Here is a 27,986-nt window from a genome sequence, read left to right as displayed (position 1 = left end):
CATACAATAGCACCCATATTCCCGTAAATCAATCGGGAAGAATGCGATTAATATTAAATACTAAAATAGCAACAAAAGTATAATTAAATATCATATAATTATAATTAAATTATAATTAAATAATATAATTATAATTAAATATCATATATAATTATAAAATAAATATAAATATCAAATAAATATTAAATATCATATATATAATATCATATCAAATATATTTGAAAAATTCTCTACGAGGAATTGAATTTAAACTTAATCCGAATTACTGTTCACATACAATGTATTTTTTTCTCTTATTCGATTAGGAGAATTCTGATTATAAACAAAATACAATATAATTAAAAAGCTCGAAAATAATGCGGATGCAACGGAATTAACAAAAATAAATGGTGTTGAAAAGCCACTATTTGTAGGCACTAAAAACCGAAAACATGGTATTGAAAATTATCTAAAACACGTAGATTTCCCAGATTCCGAGAATAATAGGAAAAGTTTAAATATACCGATGTAATGAAATGATTCTATTGCGATGAAAACGTCAATAATGACGATTTTATGCAAATAGAAAGAGCAAACGAACGTGGTAATTGAGACGCGCTTCCTCCTGTTAAAGCATTCGTGACATTTGAGGAAAGACTTCGACTATTCTAAGTACAAAAAGAATGTAAATCTATGCGGTTACTTATGTTGAAAAAATTATGTGACTTAGCAGCCAAAAAGATATTGGATCCATAAATATTTTAAGAATCTGTCAATTAATTTTAATTCATTAATTTAGATAAGAGAGGCTCCACTATACATAAAAGTTAATGTTCAAAGATTATAAAATAATAAATTTACTAAAACTATAAGATTGAAAAAATATGTTCACTAGAATTCTTCCTGCCATCTATTATAATCTAATTTTAATTTTTATACTTAGAGCCACGGCATAAATTAGAATGATTTACTTTTTGGGTTAGTATAATCATCGAACACTGCATTTGCAAAATTTCATTGAGACAACATAATAGAAAGTAGTCTTCCTCCAACATATTCGAGTCACGAACGCAAACATAAAATGTACACGCGAGCCAACCGCGTAATTGTTCACATTCCTTGAACAGAGAAACGTTCAACAAGTAATTACCAATCGATATTCCTTCAGATGTAAATCGTTGCAAAACATTCGCGTCGCTAGGACCATTGCCAGATTGGAAGAAATCCAAGGGCTTAGCACAACCTTCGTTCGTTACGCGATCTATGCATGAGCGAAAGCGTTTAACGATATTACTACGAAGCCTCGTTCTTAAAGTAGCCTTTTCATAGACGTCATTAAATGAGGCAAAAAGAGATAGACGAAGGTTCGACGAATTAACCTTCAAGACAAGTTTTTAGAGATTCTTAAAGGCTATTATTAGATTATTATAGAAAGTTTGTGGCATAATTAATGTGCTTCCTATTGGAATAGAATATTTTTTGCAATTTGAAAGGATAAAATGTTAAGCTGAATTTTTGAAACTAAAATTATATTTAGATTAAAAAGAAAAGAACAGTGGTTGTTAGAGATGCCTCTAAGCGAAATTAAATTAATGATACGTCAATCGAAAGAGCTTCCTCAGAAAACCATTTCAACAAACTTTTAATACCTTACCCCTATTATTAGGCTACTTATTAACCTAAACATTACAGTCTATGATTGGTTTCTTTTGTTCTACCGTATGAAAAATTGTGAAAAAGATCTAAGATACTATAGTCATGGTGTTACATATCTGGGAATTTTTCCACATCTTTTTAGTGCGAAATCAATTTTTTTAAAATTAGGGAAGATAATTGAAATTGAAAATGGCAACTTTCTATTAGCGTTATTAAACGACAACATCTATATTTTTACAGTAGAAGTTACCTGTCACGTTTATTAATTCATAATTTTTTCAGATTTTCCGGAATGACGCATAGTTAAAAAAATTAATAGTCATCATCTTTTATTTTTCCATGCGTGTAAGAGTGATTTATGATGTATTTATATAACTGATCTTTTTTTTTTAGTTTCATTTTTATTAAATGAGCGAACCTTAAGGTGTCTCACCTTTTACTAGTCTTCGTCGCTGTCAACAGAATTTACTCGCTCAACATTGAAGGTTTTGCTGAGGATTTCAGCAAAGCTTGTAATGTGTGCCACATATCCAACATGTGATAAATATTAAATTATCGCAGCGATATGCGAGCAAAACCCAAGAGTGCCATTGCTGTTTGCACAATGCACATTCACAAAAGTGACTTTTTATTCTCTACCAGCCATGTATTATTATTTTCCTTCAAACAACATTGCTCTATATTATTTTTTGAGTTCATTACCTCTAGAAAGTATCACACTGCTTGAGATAATCGATCGGATCCAGCAAGAAAGATTTTTAAATTGTTATTTGGAGGAAACTAATAATATGACACTATTAACACTGTCAACACTAAAAACATTATTAATTATTAACGTATAAAACGTACAAGTGCTACATAAAGTGTATACAGAAAATATGTTCGGATTTATAATTATTTACAACACTAAATATACCAAACTCAATTGACTGGCCGAGAATAGAAAGGCATTTTTATTCCTCACGCATCGCTACGATAATTTATTATTTATCGCATTCTATATATAAAAATCATGTCGCATACATGATAAGGCCTGCTGAAATACTCAACAGAACTTCCAATGTTGAGCGAATAAATCTTGCGATTAACGTTGACAACGACGAAGATTAGTCAAAGGTGAGACATTTTAATATTCGCAGATTTAATAAAAATAAAACTATCTAGAATTGCATATAATATTCATACGACATGCTCTTTATATAAATTGTATAAATACAGAAATCTATACATTGTTTAATAACACTAATACAAAATTGGCATTTTTAAATATTTCTGATTTTTAAAAAATAGATTAGAAATAGCGCAGGAAAAATGTGGAAGAATTGCCAGATATGTAACATCACGACTATAGCATCTCAGATCTTTTTCATAGTTTTCCATATGGTAGAACAAAAAATAAACCAAGCATAAGCTTTAAATCGTGTTTAGGTTAATAACTACCTTAATAGTAGAGGCTAGGTGGCTAAAACTTTGCTGGAATGGTTTTCCTAAGAAGCTTTTTCGATTGACGTGTCACAAGTTTAATTTGGCTTAGCGGTACACATTTTAACATGCTTATTCCACCATGCTCTTTAGAATACAGAGTGAACCGATAATTTCAATTATTGATTATTGGTCTTTTCAAAAGTTTGGAATTTTTAACATAAAATTTAATTACCTCTGCCAATATTTATAATCGGTCGATAATTATTTTTTTTCCTTTTGAGTGAAAGATTTCCAACAATTTCAGAATTATATTTAGTTGATATTTATGTTTTTCAGGTTTACGTGTCTCCTTTGTTTTACTAGTTGTAAAATAACAGGATGTTGAGCCGATTTCAATGAGCTGTAGTAAAAAGTTATTGAACATTAAATATAAGAAAAAAAGAAAACAACAAAATTGTTTCGCAAAAGATACTCAAAGTGCTATATCTGTTTGCAGCAATGCAACATTGCAATCGTCTGGTCGCTATATCACGTACTCTTCTTATCACTTCCGGATTGTTTCAAATATACGTTCCAATCATTCTTTGCGTCATATCATTAACTTGGTTTTTCTCTAAAGATTATTCCTCGAATTTTTTCACTTGATATTTTAATCCTGAAAAAACTCCTCTTACGCAAATATGTAATTTAATAATTACGTCGTAAAACAATCAGTAACCAGAGAAATTATAATAACCAGTTACTATCCTGTTAATGAATATTAATGAATCATGTACGCACACAAACACGTCAAAAAATGACCACTACTTCTTTATACCTTTAACATTTTCCTATAAACTCGTAAGAGAAAGGGAAGATGGTGAACAGTTAATTTTACGTATTAACTCACAATTTTTTCAGATTTTCCGGAATGGCGCATAGTTAAAAAAATTAAAAGTCATCATCTTTTATTTATTTTATCATGAATTATGTATTTATATAACTGATTTTTGTTTTAGTTTTATTTTTATTAAATGAGCGAATCTTAAAGTGCCAAAAAAATTAAAAGTCATCATCTTTTATTCATTTTATCATGATTTATGTATTTATATAACTGATTTTTGTTTTAGTTTTATTTTTATTAAATAAGCGAATCTTAAAATGCCTCACATTTTACTAATCTTCGTCGCAATTTTACGTCTTCTCCAATTATCAATACGGAAGTAAATGGTTCGAGGCATTTCATTGTCAAACGCAGTCCGCGAGCGATATACCGTTAACACAGAGTGGTGCATAAATCGTAGCCTGCGTGCATAACGATCAATCGTGTCGCGTGGACATTCATCAAGATGAACGGGCTCGCGTGCACGCGGCCAACCGAGACGAACGAATGACCGCAGCCCGGAACCTTGCATATCCTCCTCGAGCCTATAGAAGACAAAAAATCTACGGATCTTAAGTTAATTGAGAGGAGGATCAAGCCGAGGCTCCATCAGTCTCGCAGGAATACAAGAATTCGTAAGAACTTGAAAATGTTAAGCGACATTCATAATGAATATCTTACGAATATTTTTATCTTATGAATAATAAATTATTAATAAATAATAATAAATTATTAATTACGAGTAATAAATGTCAAAGGATCTCAAGTTCAAAGTCTTTAACTCAAAGCTTTAAATGGACAAGTTTTTCTTCTCTGAGGAAACTTTCTACAGACCAAATGACTAAATTTTGAGAGATTGTAAGTCAATGATATTGATCTGGTAATAAAACAATGTTTCGCAAATACTAAAAGTGTCCAGGTATCATTGACAAAATTAACGTCGACTTTTATGACAGAAGCGAATATTCGCGACGAACTCCTTGTATTAGTTTGTCCGAAAAGTGTCTTTCTTCTACAAACACGTCTTTTACAACAACGCATCTTTATACAAACATGAAACCTAATCTGTCAAACGTTGTGATTTTTATCTTGATAAAAGAAAATGTATCATACGTAATTCTATAAAATAACATAAAACGGAAAATCTTGCGCATCCACTATTTCCTTATAAAACGAAAGAAACTTTTGAAAGAAACGACCTAATGCATAGCAACTATTACGGTAGCAATATGGTCCGTAAAGAAGGGGTTAGAACTTCTTGAAACACTTGTCCGGCCGATGGAGACCTGACTTCGCACGTTGGAGAACCGCGTTAGACCAGCGTGTTTGCCTGGTAGACAGGTGGGGATGAAGGCCACGTACTGCTTCTGCAAATGCCTCGACGATGTGCACCTAGACCTACAAAACGAGATAACTCGTGGCGATCTACCGGCGGACTCGTTGCGTCGCGCGTGCACTCGCGGTTTCGAAGCGCCGGTAGATTCCAGCTGAGCACACGAGTTGTTCCGCCACTTGTAGGTTCAATTTCAGAAGGACTTGTAACATTTTGTGTAACTTGTATCATATATGTATAATTTTAATGATAATCTGTTTTTATATTGAACAATTTCTGATATCGCGGGATTAGTAGTTTCGATTAATTGTGGCGCGAAACTGTGAATGAAGTCGTCGATGGTGTGAGGAAGTTTGTGCCGTTTGCTACTTGTCTCGAGGATCGGTTTTGTAAGATGTTTCTTGATATTTTCATTATTTCTATTGATTATAGTTTTTTCTAAACATTTTCTTTTTTTCGAACAATTAGATTTTTAAATGAATATTTAAATTATATTTGAATGCTTGCTTCGTTTTGTACGTAAAATTAATTTCGAATTATATTTATTTTTATTTGTATATTTATTTATATTTGTTACATGGTTGATATTTCAGTGCAGCGTGCCAACTTATATTTTGTAGAAAAGTATATTCAAAATGAAGAAAAATCTCGTTCGAAGATAAATGTTTAAAGTTTGTTATGTTCATACCTGGTACCATATAATGAGATAGAAATAATTAAGTGCCGTAACAAAGAAATATCGAAAGTTTCTAATGAATGTAGAATCCGTACAAAAAGCACTTAGCAAACTTTCATATTCCAGTGAAACATATTTTAACGGTTCCTACAATGTCAGAGATTTTAGCGAAAGTTGTTACGATAAGAAACACCAGCGAAGGAATGTTAAGAATCTGTAAAGACGTTGCAAAGCGAAACGCGGTCGGCTTAGGTATCCGTTAAATTGCAATCCTCTTATGTTTTATATTAGTGGAATCGATATTTACCGACGATTCCAATATAAGGAACTCATCTTCTTTCAGAACCATGCGCAAATGTTCATTCGTGTGCAAAACTTGTATTCATCTCAGCATTTAGATCTTTGGAAATTTAAATTGTTCATTCTTATTTTCAATTTCATTAGAAACTGAATTTTAATCAAAATCCACTCAACAAATAAAAATCTCTGATTGTTAAAGATTCTTTACATTCCATACCATTTTCTCCCATCTTATTCTACGTATAACCAATAAAGATTTTTGATTTTCAAAAATTCTTTACACTTCCAGTTTCATCATACTTTGTATTCAATATTATCTCATTTTCTGTTTTTTTTTTTTTTTTTTTTTTTTTTAATTTATTCTCCATACAACTTCTCAATAAATACAGATTCCTGATCACCAAAAATTCTTTATGCTCTTCGCTTCTTCCATCCAACTTCACGCCTAACATTATTTCAGTCCCCAAAAAAATATATCCTCGATATAACTTTCTCAATAAAGAAGGTTCCAGCTCACCAAAACTCTTTTATATTCCCAGCTTCTTCCATCCTAGTTCACAATATAAGATCACGCACTTGATATTATTTCAGTGTTGAAGCAATCTCATCGTATGTTTCCAGGTGGTTTCGCCGCAGGCAGCCGCGAGAGATGTGGTCACGCACGCGATTCTTGCTCCTGGCGTGGATGATCGCGTTGCTGGCTGGTGTACAGCTCAGCAACGGGTCGCAGAGGCCGCGTCTCGGCGGCGCCGTCAACATCTTCAGCCGTTACGGTTACCTCAGCATCAGCATGAGAGTGGTCCCCAGAAACGACACCGACACTTGGATATTCCGAGAACCGACCCTAGATGTTTTCAGGAATCCAACCCCCATAACGACCAAACAACGCCAACAGGCAGCGGTGTTCGATGGAGACTTTCATATGGAGTTCTGCGATAATGTTCGTCAACTTCTGCAAGCTTACTTCCGGGACTTCAAGTTTGAACGACTGGAAAGCCCATGGCGAGCGTTTAGCGCCAGCTGGTCCAAGGCGGCCATTGCTCGTCATTTGGGCATCAACTCGTCGTTCATCACCGGTGAACATTGTTACGTGCTGGTACGCGTTGCCAGGTTCCGTGAGAATCAGAAATTGGCTGTTACAGCAGACTCGATGATTCTGGACGAGGCTGTTCTCCGGGAAACAGAAAACGTCACGGTTGGAGATACTGCCAGCGTGGTTCGGTTCATCAAGCACTTCGGATCGCATTATATTGCTGCTTATGTCACTGGCAATTCTTTGTATCAGGTAAAGATGTTTATGTTCACTGTTTTAGCGTATAGTAATTATTATTAAATGGTTTTGTTATTAAACCGTAAAATGTAGAAACTCTAAATCATAGAACTTAGAACATTCTAGGTAATAATTAGATCCTTGATCATCGATCATTTCATCTTACCAAACGTTCCTCCGTTCTTCTGGGAAAAATTACACAGACGATCCTTGGCGTGTAACAACAAATACTTTAGCCTTGGTACATCTCTTCTTGACTACTTGCGCAAGATCAATGATTTATGGGTGCATAAAATTTATTGCTTTAAGCTTTACTTCCGAGAATCAATTTGAATCTCTAGCTGGTACCATCGAATCATCTCCACTCACATCGCGTTACAAAACGTTACCAAAGAAATCCTGCTTCAATGGTTATTTGCTCCTCCCACGCAATCAAAATTATAGTCTGAAGAAACAGACGTGTGTACACTTTTATCTGCCTCTTACCAATGTATAAACCTTAAAGACCAGTTTCAAGGTTTACGAATAGAATGACGACACCAAATAATCTGATGAACACTCGGAATAAGTATTAGAAACAAGAACAGGATATGTAAAAATAAGTGGCCACCGTTAATTCGTTGATTACCTAGATAATTACAAACATAAATCCTACGTATCTTATACAGGATATGGTATGAGGAAGCAGAAGGCTAGTGATTAGAAGATGGCAATAAAATTAGTTCGTCAACGACTTAACTTTCTTCTCTGTAATATTTTAATAAAAGTTTTTAAGTTTCACCGTAAAAAATATCGATAATTTGAAAAGTCTGCATATATATAAGTACTTTCTCTATGTAGATTTACCTTTCTCACGTTTCCTTGATTCCTTGATACCTTGTGCTAAATTATATGTACCTACCTTAAAATTTTAAAAGTGTTTTTATTCCTTCTAGGTGTTCGTGTATACGCAACAAGCATATCTACGTATCAAAGAGCGGCTAAAGACTCGTGGTGTAGCAGATTTATCGAATATCGAGTTGAGCAACTATTTTTCGCCGTGGTACGCGGAGCACATGGGCTCGATACAAGCAGCGAGCGGAAACCGCACCGTCGAGGCTTGGGCGGTAGAACGGCTTCGAAACCAATACTACATTTTCTCGTATGCCAGCTTGCTGAAATTACACGGTGATGCGATGTTGCTAAAGCAACTGGACGGTTTGTTGGAGAACGAAGCGTTACTACAGCTTCAACTGAAGACGCTCGCGCCGATCTTCAAAGATCCTCAACGACGTGAATGGTTCCTCGAGGTGATCGACAATTACTTTACGTTATGGGAGGTGAACATGTGAAGTAGAACGAGACATGTCCCGAAAGGAGAACATTGATATACCTCCGATTCACTTACGTAAAATTACGTACCGGTATGATCTGTACGTGGAAGACCACGCGTATACGCGTACGTATTTAATTTAGAAGACGTCGGCCGATGACTTCGACGTGAAACGATCATTCGTCGTTGTGAAACGATTCCTAGTGCTCGAAGAGTCGTTAGTCACGGTCCGCTGGAAGTTCACTATTGTTTCTCCGTCAAACGGATGCTAGATTTTCATAGAGAAACGCCCAACTACTATATTATTATTAAATAAGTATTTATTATATTATAATCGATAATAGAAAACATTTTTATACAAACGTTTTAAATATATATGTACATCACAAGCAATTTTCGTAGAAGTGACTGAAAAATGCGCGACGTCCTGCTTCCATGTTTGTCGTTTCGCTTTTGATACCGGTTTAATAAATTTATGTTGCAATCCCGTTTAAGCTCTTCAAGGGCGTAGCGACAAACGCAGAAACAGAACTCGTGACCTTTTTTCTTCTTTCTCACGTTGATTTTCTTCTCAAGCGTGTTCGAACTTTGATAAACCGACGTTTTTAAAAATAAATCTACGCATTGTGTATTTTATAATACGTTCTATCCTTACGAACTTATGGACGTTACCGTTTCTTTTTTTTTTTAATCGAAATGAATCGATATGAGTATTCGAGTATAAAAGAATGGTTAGTTCGTATGTTTCGTACGAACAAGCAAAAGTTATTTTATTGGCACGGTGGAACGACTGATGAATAGAACTTATAGAAAAAGTCAGTTTATTTGATCTTGTTAAGCATTAAATGTTATTATATCTTATTTTTATGCTTGCTTATCTTTTGTCTTTCCTCTTAAAGAACTATAACAATAAACGTAATAAAAGTGCGAAACAAGTTCGTTAAAAAATTCCAGAACGTTTAAATGTTTTTTAAAAGAAAATTATTTGATTGAAGATTAAAACTACACCTAGGTGTATTGTCAAAATTAATATTTTTATACAAAATTCGATTATATATTCTATATCCTGGAACTGACTTTTGTGCTGACGAAAGAAACTTGAAGAATGCTTACCTACTTGTTCTTATAAAATTTTGTAGATACACTATATGTAAAAGTTTCTATTTCTTATTAGATCGCATCCAGGAATGCGATTAAAATTCTACAAGATACAATCATTTAAATGAACTGCGTTTTATTATGTATATACAAAATTTTATATAAATCGATGAATTCGGATTCTTCAAGCTTCGCTGCGAATTAACATATTACAAACAAAATATAATAATAATTATGAACGAAGTTCTGTGTAAAAAGACAGGTTTCTTTTTTAAATTTCATCGTTTCTAACTTGCATGACATTCTTCTAAGGAAATGCGCAACAATTGTAAGTGGATTGACCTATCTCCAGAAATATTGACTGTGGTAAGATTATTCAATTCTATTCATATACTATGTTAATACTTAGATTCAAAATTCGAATATCACATTGTCTATTAACAGTGATATTGATTTAAAGTCGAGATAAAAGGAAATCTCATCACTAGCTACGTTTCGCTATAAATTCGTGAACGAACATTTGTGCATTAAGTTTAATCGGTCTTTTTAAAGGTGTGCAATTTTGCAGATGCTTGTTGCTCTCTACCTAATTTTCTTCCATTAACAACCAATATAACTGGAGTTTCGACGCGTATAGATTTGAAGTCAAAATCCTGAAAAAGTATATAGTTGTATAACCGTTAATTTTAAAAGAAGCATATATATCAGTACAATAATACTAACGTTATCGAGATAAGAAAACTTATGATGAATCACACATGGTTCAGGTATAGCAACAGAATCTCCTACGGTTACTCCACGACCTTTAGCAAGATTGTATACTGTTACAGCAATACACATTTTTTCTTCGTCCACGAGACAAAACGCGCTAAAATATTGGATACGTATTTGTTAATCATGATCATAAATTACATTCCTTGTTTGTTGTAATCAAAGTAAGAAAACTGAAAAACAGACTTACAAAGGTACACAATCGGTGTCTTGTATCCAACATACTACTTTCCCAAATATAACTTTTTCTGGATTTAGCCCAAGGACTAGGTCTTTAAGTAATACTAAATCTAATTTTACAGTCTTTTGGCCAGATGTGAAAGAGCCACCTTTGTATGGTCCCAAATGTTTAACATCCAATGCCTACATTTAATCAGAAACCTATAAATATGTATAGGTACCAGCATCATGTATTAAGTTTATAGAATTTTATAAAATGAAACACATCTTGAAATCACATTGTCATTATAAAAACAAATATATTATTTAAAAAATTTAGATACCCTTATCATTTGGTACAATCTTTTCGGTTTTACTCTTCCATTATTATTTACTGAATTTTGTACATCTTTTAAATATTGTAACAGTTCATCCCTTTTGTTATGAGGTGTTTCCCATACTGGATCTAGTAGTATTGCCCTCTCAAAAGATTTTAATGCTAAACTATATTCTTCTTGATACTTTAAGGCCTATTGTTGTAATTTATTTACATGAATACCAGAAATTAAAGTTCATTGATATTGTATCGGAAATAATAAAATGCTTACCACTGCCTTATTGTGAAATAAATCAGGATTACTTCCTGCTACAATATCTTTTTCCTAAAAACAATTCCAATATGTTTATTGCTAGCCAACGATGAAAGTTTAAAATTGTCATAATCTAACTTACTGCTTGTGTATAAGCTGACATGCAAAGTCGTAAAGTTGCAGGATTTTGTGCTATTGTAAAAAAGGAAGACAAATAAGCATTTCCTAAGATTGCCCAAGAAATACCATCTGATGTATCAAGACTGACTGCTTCCTTAGCATATTCCACTCCCTTCTGTATATTTTGTATTCGTTGTTCGGTATTAGGGACTGGTTCTTGTCTGAGTACCATCGATAAATTTCTTAAGGATACTTTATTCCTACCCTACAATATTTATTATTGCATTTCAATTATTCATTACACAATCATAAAGCAGGAAGATGGTAATGGATAAGAATAAGAAAAGAAATTTTACATGGCGTAGGGCTCCAACAAAACAATTTTTTGCTTGTTGGATATCATCGTTTTTCCAATAACATTCTCCTAATTCATTCCATGCTTCTACTAAGTTAGGTTCTAATTTTACTGCTTTTGTTAATAACTCTTCTGCTTGTGGTATAAAACGTTCTGTAACATTTAAAGCTTTTCCTTTTAGGTAATAATATTTTGCTCGTGATCCATCAATTTCATATCCTTTACATTCATCGAGTTTACTTAAAGTATCTTTCATTTCTTTTTCTACATCACCATTCTTTTTAATGGCTTCTTCGATAGAATGATTTTCAAAATAGTGATCTCGAAAAAAATATAATGCATTTACTTTTTCCTAAAATAAATACATAAATAAGCGTTACAGAAATAGAAAATAAAGGTAAACGTAAATTTAACGATGAAATCATATTTTTCTATAAACATTAAAGCTCGTTTACTAAATTACAAGGAAACGGAGGAAAAAGGTTATTTTCTGCACATCAATAAAGGAAAGAATATAACTAAATCAATTAATTGTTTAAGTTCTGTTATTAAAACGGTGTGTATACCGTCAATGCTACAATGGGGTCTTCTTTAACAATGTTTGCGGATTTCGCTCCTGCAACCACTTTATCATCTATAATTGCGGACATTTTTTAAAATACTTTCATAAACTGCTTATCACAGTAATTTCATTGTGCGTCAGATACACACTGAGTTTCTACTTTTATACATAATTTACAATGATATACATGCGAACTAACGCTGCAACAGTAGAATACAATCTATCATTCGGAAACTGTCAAAATTTTAACGCTCGTAATACAACGGAAGAGGTTATATCGTAACATTAATGCAAACTAGTGTAAAGTACTATCCACAATAAAATTAAAATGATTCATTATTAATTGATTTATTCTCAACAGATGAAATCACAATTACTAAAACGTCAGTTCTGCAATATTACAACAATATCAGTACGATGAAAGTAATACGTATAAATAGTTTTCAATTTATGATTTTTCACATGTTTTTCACAAGTCTCGTTCGCATAGTTCTCCTAAATTTAATTTTATAGATATAGTACAGGTATACACCGGGAGTGGCGCTACTGGCGCTTCTCCCACTGCCACCTGTCACAAACGTCCAACGAGTGTGACTAGTGCAATCGCGTACTCTGTGACCGAAGCTTGCCCAGAAGGCTGCATCGTCTCAGGATCGCCATTTTATGTGTTTGGCTCTGAGACTGGGACGGTGGGTGCGTGCGGTGCAAACTACAGAGCGTATTATCCGTGTATTATCCGCAAGATGTTACCCAAATACTTTTCGCCCGACATGTACAAGTAACGACAGGTGTCGGAGTGTGTGATCGGGCAGCGGAAGGCTCGGGCCGAAATGGTCCCGGAATAGTGAGCTGTGCGTGAGTGTGTTTTCATCGAGTAAGTGCGTCGCACACTGGCTTTTCATCGCTGTCATCAGTTTGTTGAATACCTGTGCCATTCGGAAAGTCACCTTTGGGTCAAATTACGGACGGCCTCTGGATTTCCTGCGACCACCCTTCGCCACCATCTACGATGAGTTCGCGCAACATACCCTCAGACAAGGTGAGTCTCTTGTCACTTGCTCTAATATGTCTACCGCACCCTTCCGCCTCCTCTTTCTCCTTTATCCTTCGCATCCAACGCAATCTCCAGTTACCGTTCGATAACCATCGTACAGCTATGTTTTACTTAGTCGTACTTTTATTCACTAAGTCACGGTCATTCGACCATCAATGCGTAAAATTATAGCTGGATCAATGAGATGCCACTTCGCGCCTATCGGCCGCCTTTTTCCTCGATTAAATAACGGATATACAATATACACTGTACACCCTCGCATTAGCGATACACGTATCTCTTTTGTTTTTTTATTATACTTTATCTGTTTCCTCTAACTTGTTTTACTAGAAGCTATGTATTTCGTTGAAAACTTAGAACTAAGATTTAAGCATGTTCGACTAAATGTCGAAAGTAAATCCCGCGCGGTAATTATTCCTGTTAAAGAAATCGAAGTGAAAGGTGTTAGGAAGAGATACCACATACTGAAAAGGACGTAATTCTCCGCATATTTTATGAAATATTGTATACCTAAATCTTTAATAATTTATCATCAAACATTTATTATATACATGTAAATGTGCGAGACTACTGAAAAAATTATAAATCTGCCAATTTGACTACCGTAGTAGGGATTTCAATGTTAAAACAGTTGAAACACCGTTGATCGATCGTTGATCGATAGTATGTACTTCGCGTTACAGGCATTTAAATGTATTTATTAACTTTATTCCCCTCGTATGGTCGTTCCATCGACTATTATCATAAACTTCCACCGGCGGCTAATTAATCAACAAAGGATTGTCTTTGATTGCAATCCTCGTCGTTGCAACGAGTTTCGCCGGTTTTCTTTCTTCTCGCGTCAAGAGCTCACGCTGCCGAGCCGTTCCATCCCGCCATCCCCCCTCCCCTCCGTCCTCTTCCACAGCAATGTAAATTAATCGTGTCGTGAAAGTCGTGAACGTTCTCCACGCTTTGTGAATTATACACCTACCATCGCCTACCATCGTCGGCGCGGCCATTCGTCGCGTTTTTTTACAAAGTTGTCGCGTTACTCGTACCAAGTGCACTCGTAGTCGGTCCAACGAGACTGTTTAATTGGCACCAATCGCATCACAGGGACGGCTAGAGCACTTGATGCGTCGCATACGCTGTCTATATCGAAAACGTAGTTTGAACTCGATTCTAGAGATTTTTCAATTTTTTGTTTCTAGGGAAAATTGAACAGCGAGAGGTAATACACGTATCTAGTGGCCAGTCTTTTCTTTTTCATAGGTTACACGGTTGAAGTAATATTGTACATAAATATTTCGGAAACTGATAGTTGATTTATTTCGTAACGTTGTTCTACTCAGTTTTTCTTTGTGTATGTATCTTTTGAGATGTTTTCTTCTTTTTTCGACATACTTTATTTATAAACAATGCGGAACACAAAAGATGGTAAAATATTTATTGGAATATAACGTCGATTTTGTGAAATGGTACGCTTGAAGATATTATGAAAGATTTTAGGAAATTAGCATTAATGTTAACATTTCTTGAGAATGCGATATCTCAGAAGAGATTTTTGTTTCTGATACGGTCTTCTCAAATTTCAATATCTCTCGAAAACCTTTTGTTAAATGGAGAAATGCAGAATTATTCTCTAAAGGGGACACGAAGCGATTATCTTACGCAAAATCAGAACGTAGATTCGTACGTAAATATAACCGTTCGCGCGAGCTATAAACTTCCAAGATAAAAAATGAATATTTCCTTCGGAAAATTATAGAAATAATGGTAATTATTATTCAAAAAGTGTGCTTTTTCTTATTAAATACTTTTATGCAATAGTTTAACGTTTACCAGAATGTAAATAATAAAAGAAACTTAGAATATTACTCTTTCCTCTTAATAAGTTGCTATCTATGCCTGCCGGAGTAACAAATTACGCCAATTAAACGAGACTTAGCTAGAAAACTAATTTTACCCGACTTTCGAATGCAAATATCGCGGCTTGCGTAAATCGGTGTCCTTCCGTCTAATATCGATTCGTGTTCTTTCGTTTTTGTTTGACGTTTCGAATGAAGACTCTGGACATTACTAAATGAAGGCTTGCGGGAAGGAAACAGGGCGCATGCGACCACGGGCTACTAAAGAATAGATCGACACACACGGCCTATTCCGCTAAAAATAGCGCGCATCCAAAATTCAGTAGCATCGATGGTGTGTAAAATAGATGCAAATATTTGCGTGGCCCCCTTTTCCACCGAATTATGCACGCCATTCCCGGCTATTTTCGTGTCCCACCATAACCATCCCCTTGTTTGTGATTAATCGCCGATGCGGTGTACACTTGGTCGTGCTCGACATGATTTCGCATTATCCGGTCGCACCTAACGGTGTAGATTATATTTCCTATGTGTGTATTGTCGAAAGACTCGCGATGACCGTCTCGTATCAGAGAGAGAAACAGAGAGAGAGAGAGAGAGAGAGAGAGAGATCGTATTTGAAATTATTGGGTTGGCAACTAACTGGCTGCGGATTTTGTCAATACCACGCATTGACAAAATTCGCAATTAATCCGCAACTAATTGTATCTTCTAAATATCTTCCCGATGATATATAGGCAAATTATACCGAGAAATTCGTCTATTGGGTTAGCAACTAAATAATTGCGGATTTTGCTAATCCAATAGACGAATTTCTCGATATAATTTGTCTATATATCATCGGGAAGATATTTAGCAGATACAGTTAGTCGTGAGAGTATTTATTCGATTATTTCAGCTATTTTGTAATAAATTATGATTTGCCAATGCAATGTATATCATTACTTCTCGATTGTTAGGCTGTTACAGCGTTGTAAATGGTCGTGTTAAAGTCAAGTGTGTATAATACAAATCGATCGCCCGTACTTTCCGTAGCCGGTACTTAAAATAGACAAGAATTCCGGTAATTTATTCTGGTCTCGGTTCGCGATAATTGCAGAAAAATGAAATGGCAGGCTGTTCCGCTAGGCTGACGGCGAGTTTTCAATTAAGAAATGTTTTCCGCGGAGAATTGCGGGTCGTAGAAGCTTAGTTTCGTTACAATTAATCGTGCAAATTGGAATTCATGGCGAGCCACCATTCCAGCCCTGGATACCACCAGGACAAGCAACGCGACTCCTTTCACCCGCTATCCCGCCAAAGATACTCCGTCACTTAATTATTTCACCCTGTGGCCGACGCTTTCATGGGAAAACATTAAAATCTTCGCTTTCGGTTCGATATTCCTTAGTTTCAATGATATATCAAGATTAGGGTTCTCTGGCGCGATTATTTGCGAATTAATAATATTAGCGAATTGACGAGGTATATGTAAATTGTGGGTTATGGAGTATTTTTTTGATTATTCCAACTTTTAGAAACATCATCCCTTAAGTTTTATAATCAATTAACTAATAAGCTCATTCTTGAATATTTCTTGTAATTTTTTAAATATGTTTCTAATATATCTCACGGCGTGTTTCGTAATATAATAAATTTCTTCTAATAATAAACGTACAACATCGTCCCGTGAAAAATAGTGATGGTTGATTGACTGACTATAATTCCCGATCCTCATCATTCGTTAAAGTTATTTGTCGTATGCGTGGAATTTATTAAGTTTGTATCGGGCCTTGTGAAATATGTAAAGGCATGTACATATTTCATAGTTTTATTTAAAACTCGACTCTCGACGGAAAATGTTATTCTGGTGCTGTTTACAACAGCTACCACGTAATATTTACGTTTTCGAATAGCATACAGCGATACAAGCATCCGATAGATTGATTCATTGTATAGGGTCAGCTTTATTTTTTCATCATCTTTGCAATGTTTATTTTGTGGATTGATATTCGGAAGTTATGTTTACACATGTATTATTCCTCTGTTCTTATACTCCAGTTTATCTTCGACGTATCGTTTTTGCTATAGTCCTTTTGCCATTTCGGATCCAGCGGCTCTTTCATCGCCTAAAAAGCTTTACAAATTTTGAAGGATGTGAACTATCCTCCTGTTACTTTCGTTCTTCCCGAGAAGCTTTTCATTAAAAAACAAAAGGATAAAAAATGTGAATTTGCAAGGAAACATTCAGAGGCAATCAGTTTCCGAAGTATTTTTCGCAAGATCGAAGCAGCTCTTAAAAATGGGAAACTAATCGATTTCGAAACAGCTGTGCATTATATGACCAAAAAAAAAAAAAAAAAAAAAAAAATTGACTCAGGTTTGAATTTGCATTAAATTTTCATATTTATGGAGAAAAAGAAACGCGAAAGTATTTCGATTCAAAGGACAAGAGCAAATTCACCCTCGAAAACTACGCTAATCGATAGATTGAGAATTTTCATGCATTTACGAGAAGATTGAGGATGCAAAAATATACAGGAAATTCACACGATATGCAAAAATATATAAAACGTCTAAAATATATTGCTTCTTATAACATTTGCTAGATAAAATAATTTTCCACCTAATTCTCATTTTGTTTTAATTATACTGGCAAAAATAGGAATTCCTAAAAATATCCACAGTCTGCTACTGATCGATCATTTATTTCTTTACTAACGACCGTGCATTCGTTTTCGAATTTTCCAACTTATTTTTCCAAGCAAGCTCGTATCTCTTTGAAAAAGAAGACCACGCATCCTCGGCTTCCATTTACCGTAGGTGGCAACCATATTTAGGGTCCGACGAGTCTAGACATAATTGGTCAAAGCACCTAAAACGAATGAAGCGTACAACTTGTAACCACGAACCGGCAAACGAACCTAATCCGACCAATTTTCTCTTCTACGTCATTAAAATCACTTAAAATGATTTACGTAGTTTCCAACCGCGCTGGCTACCAATTCTTTCGTTTTTCGCTGAATACGCTGCTTCGAATCGAGGTACGTGATTTATCAAGCTGATTCGAACGTCTCGTTTGGCATCGAGCTCGAAAAGACTCGAGGAACGCGTTCAGACGCGCCATTGTCGTGTGGCTATCGAGCAAAGCACGGTCAAGGTCGATTAAAGAACAAAAAGAATGTGTTTCTTTTCTTACGAGAGAGGAAAATGAAAAAAGAAAAGAACGATAGGGCGGTGGCGTGGAGGATATAGTGGTACAATGAAAATGATGTATATATCTGCAAACTCATACAATAAACCGGTGGCGAATGCGGTTCCCTCTGGTATAGTTGGTACAAAAGATGTAATAGTATGGTCGTAAAATTAGACAGAATTTTAAGTTTACGTGTTTCCACCACCGAAATAAATAATTCGAAACATTTTGTGGAAGATAAGGGGGTCGAGATTTCGACTAGTAACTTATCTCTCAGCTTTTTCTTTTTACGGAACTTGAAACAGAATTTGTCTGAAAGTTATCTAAACCTTCCCAAAAAATGTATTGTTATCAAATTTAGAAAATTGAACATTTTGATGGATTTAGTAGTTGGAATTTTAAAGAAGTAAAATTCTGGCTAGTCGAGATTATTAACATATTCTACTGTGTACAGATAAGGCGACTGATAAATGGCACAGTTATATGATTACACGATCGTTTGTAAATTTATCGATTTCTAACTGTTTCCTTACGGATATAAATCCTCGTTTATAAATTTCATTCTATTCGTAAACACGCGTGTTTATTATTCTGATTGTATCGAATCTATCAAAAATATCCATTGATACCATTTTTTTTTTTTTTTTTTTTATGTAACCAATTTCTCGTTTCTTGCAATACACGCGATAATTCACGATCTCGCGTATACCTCTTCCGCCGACTATAATATTTTAACGTTTTCTCCTCGTGGGAATACACGTAACTTGCATGGAAAGGCGTGGCGGGGAAGGAAATATGGGTAGAAAAAGATCGAGTTGTCCGACGTATGGAAAGAGACCGTCCGGCAAACGGATCAAGGCGAATCAGCTTTTGTGAAACGTCTAAATCGATTTTCTGTGTCGGCTGTGCTTTTCTTCTCTGAACTGAAAATGTGTGTCGGCCGTGCTTGCGGGCTCGTTTCCTCTACGACGAGCTGACGATTCACTTCGTCCTTCTGAGCGAGTCGAGGGCGAACCTTTTCTGGATGAAACGATTCGATGACGTTGGAGATGAAAGGCCGCGTCGTTCTAGATGGTTGCTTGATAAATCCTTGGTTTGCTTTGTGGAATAATATCGGTAGATACGAGTAACTCCTAGTCGATTTTGTTATCTGGGCAAAAATTATAATCGTCGGTGAGCTACGTGAATTATTTCCAAGTAAATACCTTCTAAATGAGATTATCGAGGACCTTTCTTTTTTATTTCGGTTACAAAAGACACCATACTGTTTCTGATATGTGAAAAATCACATGAGTTTTAATCGTAAGTCTCGAGATGAATTTAAAAAAAAAATGTATTTGTAATATCGCCACGTGTGTTTAGTTTGCAACTTATGAATCTGATGTTTCCAAGCAACTCGTGGATTATAATTATAATAGGTATAGGTTCGTAAGATCAAATTTCATCGAGGTTCTTCTTATTTTTTTCAATGAAACTTTATATTTTCCATGCTACTCTTATGTAAGACATATGAAAATGGATACAGAGATACACAATTATATTATGATCTTCGAGTAATCTCGATATTTTTATATAAACGATACAAAGGTGCGATCTAATTTAGGAAAGAAGTGTCGGAAAAGTTTCTTTTGTTTCATAAGATGATAATATTAGGTCATCCCATAAGTTCGTTCCGTTTTTCGAGCGGTTATATATGTTAAGATTGTTTACATACCTTTCAGTTTCATGAAAAAATGTAATCCCCCTCTCGTTTTACAACTTCTTCCCATTTTTCAAGTGCATTGGTCCCTTATCGCCGTATGTTTATAAATCGACACATGAAATGTATACACAAAAGTCGGCACGAACTTATGGCATGACCTAATAGACGAACAACAATTTCTGTTTTATATTATTTCGTCCTATTTCTATTATTATGTTCGTGCATAATTCAATAAATGAATATAAAACAAAAAACATTGCGCGTCTATTATTCCTGTATAAAACGAAAGAAACTTTTCGGACAACCTAATATAAGAAAAAGAGATGCCAGTGATACAAGTTGTAAGCGTTTCAATTTTATAAGGATTTTATTAGAACACCTTTTGCGTAAAAGAATGTCACAGAACACAAGAATCGGAAAAGAAGTAGCTTCGTGTTTTCTCCTTACTGGCACGTTCCTTGTAATGTAATTGAATTTAAAAGTTTAATACAATGCATTAAACTCTGATCGATGTTTCGGGAGAGCAGTTCTACATCCATACAAGGGAATAGAATGTAGTTGAAAAAAAAAAAATATATATATATATATATCTCTGCGTAATTGGAACTCGATCCACGCGTTTACGTATAATATATCGATGGTATCCGCGATTATAGGCAACGTATTGCCTTTTTTGAAAAACGTACAAATGCATTTCACGTAATGGCTGTACGATTTTCATCGGTGAATATTTCATAAAGCATCGAATGAATATCCCTGACAATAAAAATAAATGAAATTCAATACTATTTCATCCTTCTTGTGTTTCAAATTTCGTTTAAATCACCGCCAAATGTTATTATATTTCTATTACCATATGCTCGAATTAGCAAACTTTGCCTTTTATGAAACTAAAAGTTAAAATTGGAATTTCTCCTTGAACTGTAACGGCCAAGATATTTTCAGATCATTTATTTACATTCTCGTTCAAAAATTTGCAGTATCCTCTGCTTTTTGGGGGAAACAAATTTTCTGACATATTTTTTCGAGAAATAAAAATATTATAATTATGTCTCTCGTTTTTACCTATTACATGCGCTCGCTGCTATTTTAAAAAGCCTGGGAATTATTTGAAATTCGAATCTATGCATTTTTCAAAATAATGAAAGAGTTGGACGCACGAATAAAAAGCCCAAAAACATCATAATATTAAGCGCCGGTCACAGTTGTAAAAGCTACCATGGAAAGAGAAGGATAAAAATACATACAAAACAGAAAATCCATCAGATATCCTGCTTTTGCGCTATTTCGAATTTATTCAGCGAATCGTTGCTGTATGTAAGCTATATTCGATATGGCTGTTTCGTGGTTTTGTAACGTCGTTCTTCAACAATTTAGCAGTAAAAGAATAGCAAAAAAAAAAAAGAAAAAAATCTGCCGAGTAATACCGCTTGCGCTAGGATGAATCAGCGTGATACTTTTTCATTTGAATCGTTTTGTTTCTCGAAATTCATTGTTATTTTCGCCGAAGAATGATTATTAATTTTGTAAAGAGGAATATTCAGATACAAAGAGCGATCCTTTTATCCATGGCGAAAGGAAATAAAATATTGTGTTTTCGTTTGCCAATCTGAACGATAAACAGAAATAATCGGAAATTCTCTGTTAGCATTAATAATCATATTCGTGAAATAAAGCGCAGCTTTCACGGTGAAGAATATCGTAGATTAATTTAAAGTTTATTGTTTTCCTCTTCAAAATAACAATTTCAATAGCCTTATAGGAAAGTTGATTGTATTAAATAATACGATCTTCGAATGACCTCGTTGCTTAAACGTCTTTTTCAACAGGGGGAAATGGTTTCCTTACAGTCGCCTTTTATGTATTTCGACCAAGTTTCGAAAGAAAAGTCGAATAAATATTGGACGGTGCTTCAACTGTAAAACATCTAAAAGTAGATTCGAACGAGATCCTTTAGTCTTTCACGACCTAGTTAAAACTGTTCGAAACTTCTGAATATAAACTCCCGTCTCTTTTCAGAATAATTCAAATGTTACGCGAAACACTTTACCCCGCTTCAACTCACGATTTTTCAGAAACGCATAGGATAACAGTACATCTTCACGGTTTTAATAATACCAACTGTATTATCGTAAAAATGTTTTAAAGGCTCATAGTTAATATTATATGACATATATTGTTTCAGTGTTTTTTATGGCTTAAAAAGTATGACAAAGAAAAAAGAAAATTTCGATTAAATTTTTCGTTACTGCGAATGATAATAACGACTCAACACCCAGTACTCGTTTCATTGTACGGTGACTATAGTTACTTACTCACTATCGAGCGTCTGTCTTATACTATTTAACAACGATTCTAATAATTATTTACTGCCGAGTATTCTTTGCATGCTATAAGCAGACTGCTGATGTTTATGCGTTATTGGGAGATTTGAAATTTCAAAAATCTACAGGGTGCGTATAATATGCAAAAATGTATGGGATAAATGTATGGGAATTTAATATAGAACACTTACTATGGTATTTATAGTAGATGAAACAAATTCTATTTAAATTTCTATTTAATAATCTCTATTTAAATTCCACTTCTCTAGAACCAAACATACGATAATTGTTTATTATTCACGTTATAGTACCACGCCAGAGTAATTTACTTATAGTTCTCATAGAGAATTGACTGTAAACTACTTCCAAATAAAAAAAAAACTTCTTCAATTATGTTCATAAAAACATAAAATTGCATAGACATCGGCAGTCTAATTATAAATAAGTTATTATTTTATTTATCTATATTAAATCTCTTCTCTCCGAATCTGAAGATTGTTGACGAGCAATTGACGAGTGTTTCAAATATACATGTCTCAGGTATATTACGAATTTAAATTTTGTAATCGAGTCTCGAGTATCCGTGAAAAATTACCTATAGAAGGTACGTGTTAAACGAAACATTAAGAATCGCTGTTAGGAGTCGTACAATTTTCAATATCTAGACGTTTGTAGCATCTGTTATATTACATCTGTTATATTACATCTGTTAGATCGTAGAGTGTAAGCCATGTAACTGTAACTACGTTGATAATTCCATAATTAACACTATGACGACCGATGATGCCACGCTAGTGCCATACGAGTATTGACTACTAGGATACTTATAGAAGCGACACATTTTGTGTAACGTAGAACATAGTTACTTTAATACTTGGGTGGTTTACGATTACAAGAAACAAAAGAGAAAGGAAGAAACAAATCGCATTACATGCTGGGGGTCGCAACCAACCGGCCAATAAGGTTACTTAACGAACTAGTTCAGAATCTATTTGCAAGAACAATAGATAGAACAGTTAGAACAAGCATTGTTAGAATGTCTTCTAATACTGATAGACAGAAATATTGCTACTAGTTAATAATTTCCATCGTGTTTTGTAGCAAATGCGTTTACTGTTCGGAGAAGGAGAGAGAATAAATTTTATAGAAATTGAATATGAAATGGTTGATTAAACGTTCGTGAAGCCTATTTCTTGCGTCAATCATTCGTTTCAATTTGCCGAGTTGCCTAAAATAATAATTCTAATTATGTATTTCGAACGTTTTGCCATATCGCGCGACTGCACGAAACGAATAATTAAAGTACATGTTGCTGTTACTTGAAATATGATTAAACTAGTAACACAGTAATATACAATTTATATTTACACGTCTCGGCGAGCGTGGAGGAAAATATGAATTAAGGAAACAGGTCGGAAGCTTAATATTAATTAATACGACATTCCTACCATGAAAAGATATTTTTTTCTTTCGAAAGAAAGAACAGGAAGGAATTTCACACGTCACGCTTGTTCTTTCCAACCACCCAGTACTTATTAGCGCGATTCAGAGGTAATTCATATCCTGGAAGCCATTCAAAGTTCATCAAATATTAAATATTTTACTGGATATTAAAATCGTTCGAGTAAATAATCCTTTGATCATAACGGCGGTCAAGTCTTTTTCTTTAATATCTCCATGATTTCCATCTTCCCATTCGTGACATTTGTAAGCTTTGAAAAATATATTAGTTTAATAACGTAAATTCTATTCCGATCTCTGTGATTGAACAGTGTGCACTCGCGCATTTTCTACTGAATACACGATCGATAGAAATTGTAGGGCGATGAAAAGCAATCAACGAGTTCCAAAATTGTATTAATTATTTACGCCGTAAGTAGAGCAAGGTGCATGAATTTCGTTTCCCGAAAGCTTTTGTAGCATTCACCCAGTACTAAGTCAATCTTTTAATCTGAATAAATTTGCATAATTATCTTGAAAGCTTAGTAACCAAGATACGTAATCAACGTTTTGTACAGGTTTATATAAATTAAATAGTATATATGTATAAGGATGCGTCTTTCAATTGTTAAAAAAGCTGTTCCTACCAATTTTATCAAGGTTCTTATATTTTTCAATGAAACTTTGTATTTTGCATGCTACCCTTTTGTGTAAGACATATGATACACAATTATATTATGATCTTCGAGTAATCTCGATATTTTTATATGAACCATACAAAGGTGCCATCTAATTTAGAAAAGAAGTTGACAAATATAAGGAAAAAAAGATGCCAGCGATACAAGTTGCGAGCGTTTCAATTTTATAAGCATTTTATAAGGATTTCGTCGCCTTAATTTTATAGTGAAAAAATATTTATATCATTGGTTTTTTATTTGCCTGAATGTTTTATTATAGAACTACACATACGTAGGACAAAGCATACATCTATACAAGAATCACGTACAAATTTTCGTATTTATGATATAGATGTGCACAGGTCATGACACCATATGAAGCACCGCTGTGCATCCAACTCAGTTTTCTTCCCTCGCGTCGTTCGAAAATTGATTGCCACATCTTGATCTTTTTCACTTTCACTTGATGACTCGATGACGTTCCTAATTTCGTTGCCGCCTATCTACGTAGGGGAGCGAAATTAGGCAAATAAAGCCATTTTTTGCAAGTTTCGATCGATAATTGACGACCAGATTGCCACTTCGTGATGCAAAAATAGAAACAATATGCTACACATTATCAAAAGCAAATGGTAGAATTATGTACTTTAGACGTCGAAGTACGACTTCAGGTATCAAGAAATAATGCAATGCGCTATTCGTGAAAAAAAAAAACAATGTTACAGAAAACTCAGGAAACGACGAATTCCTTTGTTCTTGCTGTCACTTAACTAGCAGCGTATCTATTTCAAATTCCAATTGTCGCTTACATGCTGCAGCACTTAACAACAAAGATTGATCAGGAGACGAGATATATCAATCTATTGTTAACTTATCGTTAACTAATTATTGTGCGCTTTTATATCGTACTTGTACCTATATTATACTTCGAACATTAACATTGCGCTAGATTATAGAATTATCAATATTGTTTGTATATTTTTTCTCGGAATTAACGCAATCTTACTGTACAATGTCTGATGTAACACGTAAAACCACCTGCACTAAAACCAATGATTTTCTTCTTGATAATATTTACTTTTGTATCTTAATAATTCACCGAAACAACGAAGCTTCGAATATTATAGAAAGAAATGTTTCTCGATGCTAAAGCCCTGTGCCATGTAGTTTTAAACTACGTATACCCATTTACTTATAATTTCGTATTTCATTGAAAGTTCGATTCAGATAAAAAAGAACATTTGAGACGCCTATTCGAGGTTATGCTCCAGTTACTAGAGCGCAAAACTCTACGGTTGGAAAACAAGGTCGGATCGGTCATCTGTTCGCGTAAACTTATTTCGTTATTTATAAAGCGCTCAACTCACTTCCAAAGTGTATTTCCCACGTATTAAATCACACCCTATATACACGAAACTTGTTGTTGTAGTCGTCCTTTCTCCCCCGGTTCTATTTTAACGCGGGTTCGCTTTCTTCTTCTTCTCTCTTTCTTTTTTCCTTTTTTTTTTTTTTGCTCTGCGCACAAAACACGTGGCGTGTTTACACGCGTACTACGGAAAGCTCATTAATGGGGCCGTAGTACACATTCGAGAGGCACTGGTTCGGTGGCCACACAGTTCATAAGGAACCGGTCCTGTTTACCTTAAAAGCAAATAAAAACCTATCACGGCACGCGTTCCTCGCGCGGAATATTCAGAACCGTTTGTCGGGTAAATATTGTAACACCTGCGCGCAGGTTGACAAAATAGTTACACGATCGGTCGAAATTGGATCTCTCTCGACTCATACGCTTTGTGATTCGTCACAATAATGTAATGGGTTTTTGTGTACATATGTGAGAGGAATGAGACGATTATAATATAATACGTTATAATATAATAAACCTAATTATGCGAATTTAGGATATATTGAATTTTGTATATTTCTTTCATATATCTTAGAATATCTATATTATCCAGATTGTTTGATAACAATGTTTATTTTTACGAAATATTTTTAATCTCTGTTAATATCACTCTGTTGTTTAATCACACGTTTAGTAGGTAAAGTAGCATTTTATACGGGAATTATTTTTTAATATTCATGTTACTTTCATGCCGATAAATTTCCAACAATTTTTACCAATCCACCGTATCTTTCTACCAATCAATGCTTTATTAAACATCGTATCTACTCAACGAATATCGTAATCTATTTTTCCACACAAATTGAAAGCACGGAATAAAGCTAAAAGCGATTTTTTATTATCAAAAAATTACTTTTTTCTCTCCATTACGTTTATCTCCATTCTACTCCCACTCGGTATCGTTTAACTTAATTTTACTTTAAAATGTCGTGATATACGAAGGTTTAGAAAAACATTCATCGTTTTTGATCGGTAAATATCGACTTGCTAGCACGAAAGCTATTGCGTGGTAATGCAAATTTCGTGAGTTAGGTCCTGTGAAATTCATGATACGTTAAGCATACATTGCCGGACTACATTCAACTGATTGCATCAGGAGCATATTCTCGTATCACAATTACCAGCTCAATTCGTTACCACTACGGGTTGCACAGCGACGGACAGGTGGATAAGCAAGTGGTATTCGCGATCGTTTTCGAACGCGATAATATCCGATATCGTAACGCGGCCGATATTTCTCCAATAACAGACACTGGCACAATGAACTTCGAAGATCGTAACAGATGCCATTCAGCCGGCGAAAAATGTACATCTGTTTTTCTTCCTACCAACTGTATGTAGTAAAAGCGGAGGAAACAATTGTACATTATCGTGACTATACGTTTCCTAGTTGGAAACACCATTCATAAATGTAGTTCAGTAGTTCACAGTGTTAACATGTTCATAGCAGGTCGGAGAAAAATATCGATTAGAGATTAAGTATTTCTTGCACTTTTGTACAATGTACACTGGCTCTCGAAAGTATTTGAATAGTTATCATAGAATATTTTCCTGTATATATCGCGTATATTATACGCATGAAACATTTGGAAATTTCATCAGCTATGAAACCAATTTAAAAAGAGATATATTGTCGGTGTGTATTATATAGGGTGGGGTCGGCGTCGTAGTTCAACCGGGCAGAGAATGATTCTAGGTAAAAAAAAATAAGTCGAAAATATAGAACAACATTTTTTCATAGAACCCTTTATTTAAAAATTTTTTTTTTTTGGAAAATCGAGTTTCACATATTTGTCAAGTATGCTTTAACTTGACTAGATACGAGTGAACAATCAACAGGAGATTGTTATACGGGTGAAAACAGGTCAAAAATGTAAAATAAAGTTTTTCC

The 27,986-nt window shown here is 34.4% G+C and overlaps 3 protein-coding genes and 1 long non-coding RNA gene across 6 annotated transcripts in view; 3 read left to right on the top strand and 1 right to left on the bottom strand.

Annotated features, from left to right (window-relative positions):
* Positions 1-11,455, top strand: part of LOC126915848 (torso-like protein) — a 34,527-nt gene extending 23,072 nt beyond the window's left edge. For 2 of the 3 annotated variants that reach the window (XM_050720958.1, XM_050720960.1), the window contains 2 exons: positions 6,853-7,516; positions 8,437-11,455. In XM_050720958.1, the coding sequence (XP_050576915.1) occupies positions 6,881-7,516; positions 8,437-8,832 (1,032 nt within the window). In that variant the 5' untranslated portion in view covers positions 6,853-6,880 and the 3' untranslated portion in view covers positions 8,833-11,455. Of the gene's footprint in view, positions 1-5,450; positions 5,645-6,852; positions 7,517-8,436 lie in introns of those variants that run through there. The other variant, XM_050720959.1, reaches the window with a different exon arrangement.
* Positions 9,116-12,947, bottom strand: LOC126915840 (tetratricopeptide repeat protein 5-like). Its single transcript, XM_050720946.1, has 8 exons — positions 12,473-12,947; positions 11,908-12,258; positions 11,574-11,816; positions 11,450-11,503; positions 11,186-11,371; positions 10,873-11,045; positions 10,635-10,779; positions 9,116-10,564 (listed from the first exon to the last, which is right to left on the bottom strand). Exons 1-8 carry the CDS (start codon positions 12,554-12,556, stop codon positions 10,445-10,447), a joined length of 1,356 nt encoding a protein of 451 aa, XP_050576903.1. The 5' UTR covers positions 12,557-12,947; the 3' UTR covers positions 9,116-10,444.
* A 136-nt stretch (positions 12,948-13,083) lies between these two features.
* LOC126915856 (ubiquitin-like protein 3) overlaps positions 13,084-27,986 on the top strand; it is a 113,136-nt gene continuing 98,233 nt past the window's right edge. Inside the window, exon 1 of the mRNA XM_050720971.1 lies at positions 13,084-13,507. Coding sequence (XP_050576928.1) covers positions 13,478-13,507 — 30 coding nt within the window. The 5' untranslated portion in view covers positions 13,084-13,477. The remainder of the gene's footprint in view (positions 13,508-27,986) is intronic.
* LOC126915869 (uncharacterized) lies at positions 13,514-27,805 on the top strand. Its single transcript, XR_007710370.1, has 2 exons — positions 13,514-20,134; positions 24,796-27,805. It is a non-coding gene; the product is annotated as an uncharacterized LOC126915869 (long non-coding RNA).

Source organism: Bombus affinis, chromosome 4, assembly GCF_024516045.1.
Source record: "Bombus affinis isolate iyBomAffi1 chromosome 4, iyBomAffi1.2, whole genome shotgun sequence".
Taxonomy (NCBI): domain Eukaryota; kingdom Metazoa; phylum Arthropoda; class Insecta; order Hymenoptera; family Apidae; genus Bombus; species Bombus affinis.
Note: the sequence above shows the minus strand (reverse complement) of the source record. Positions and strands in the feature narration are given on the sequence as shown.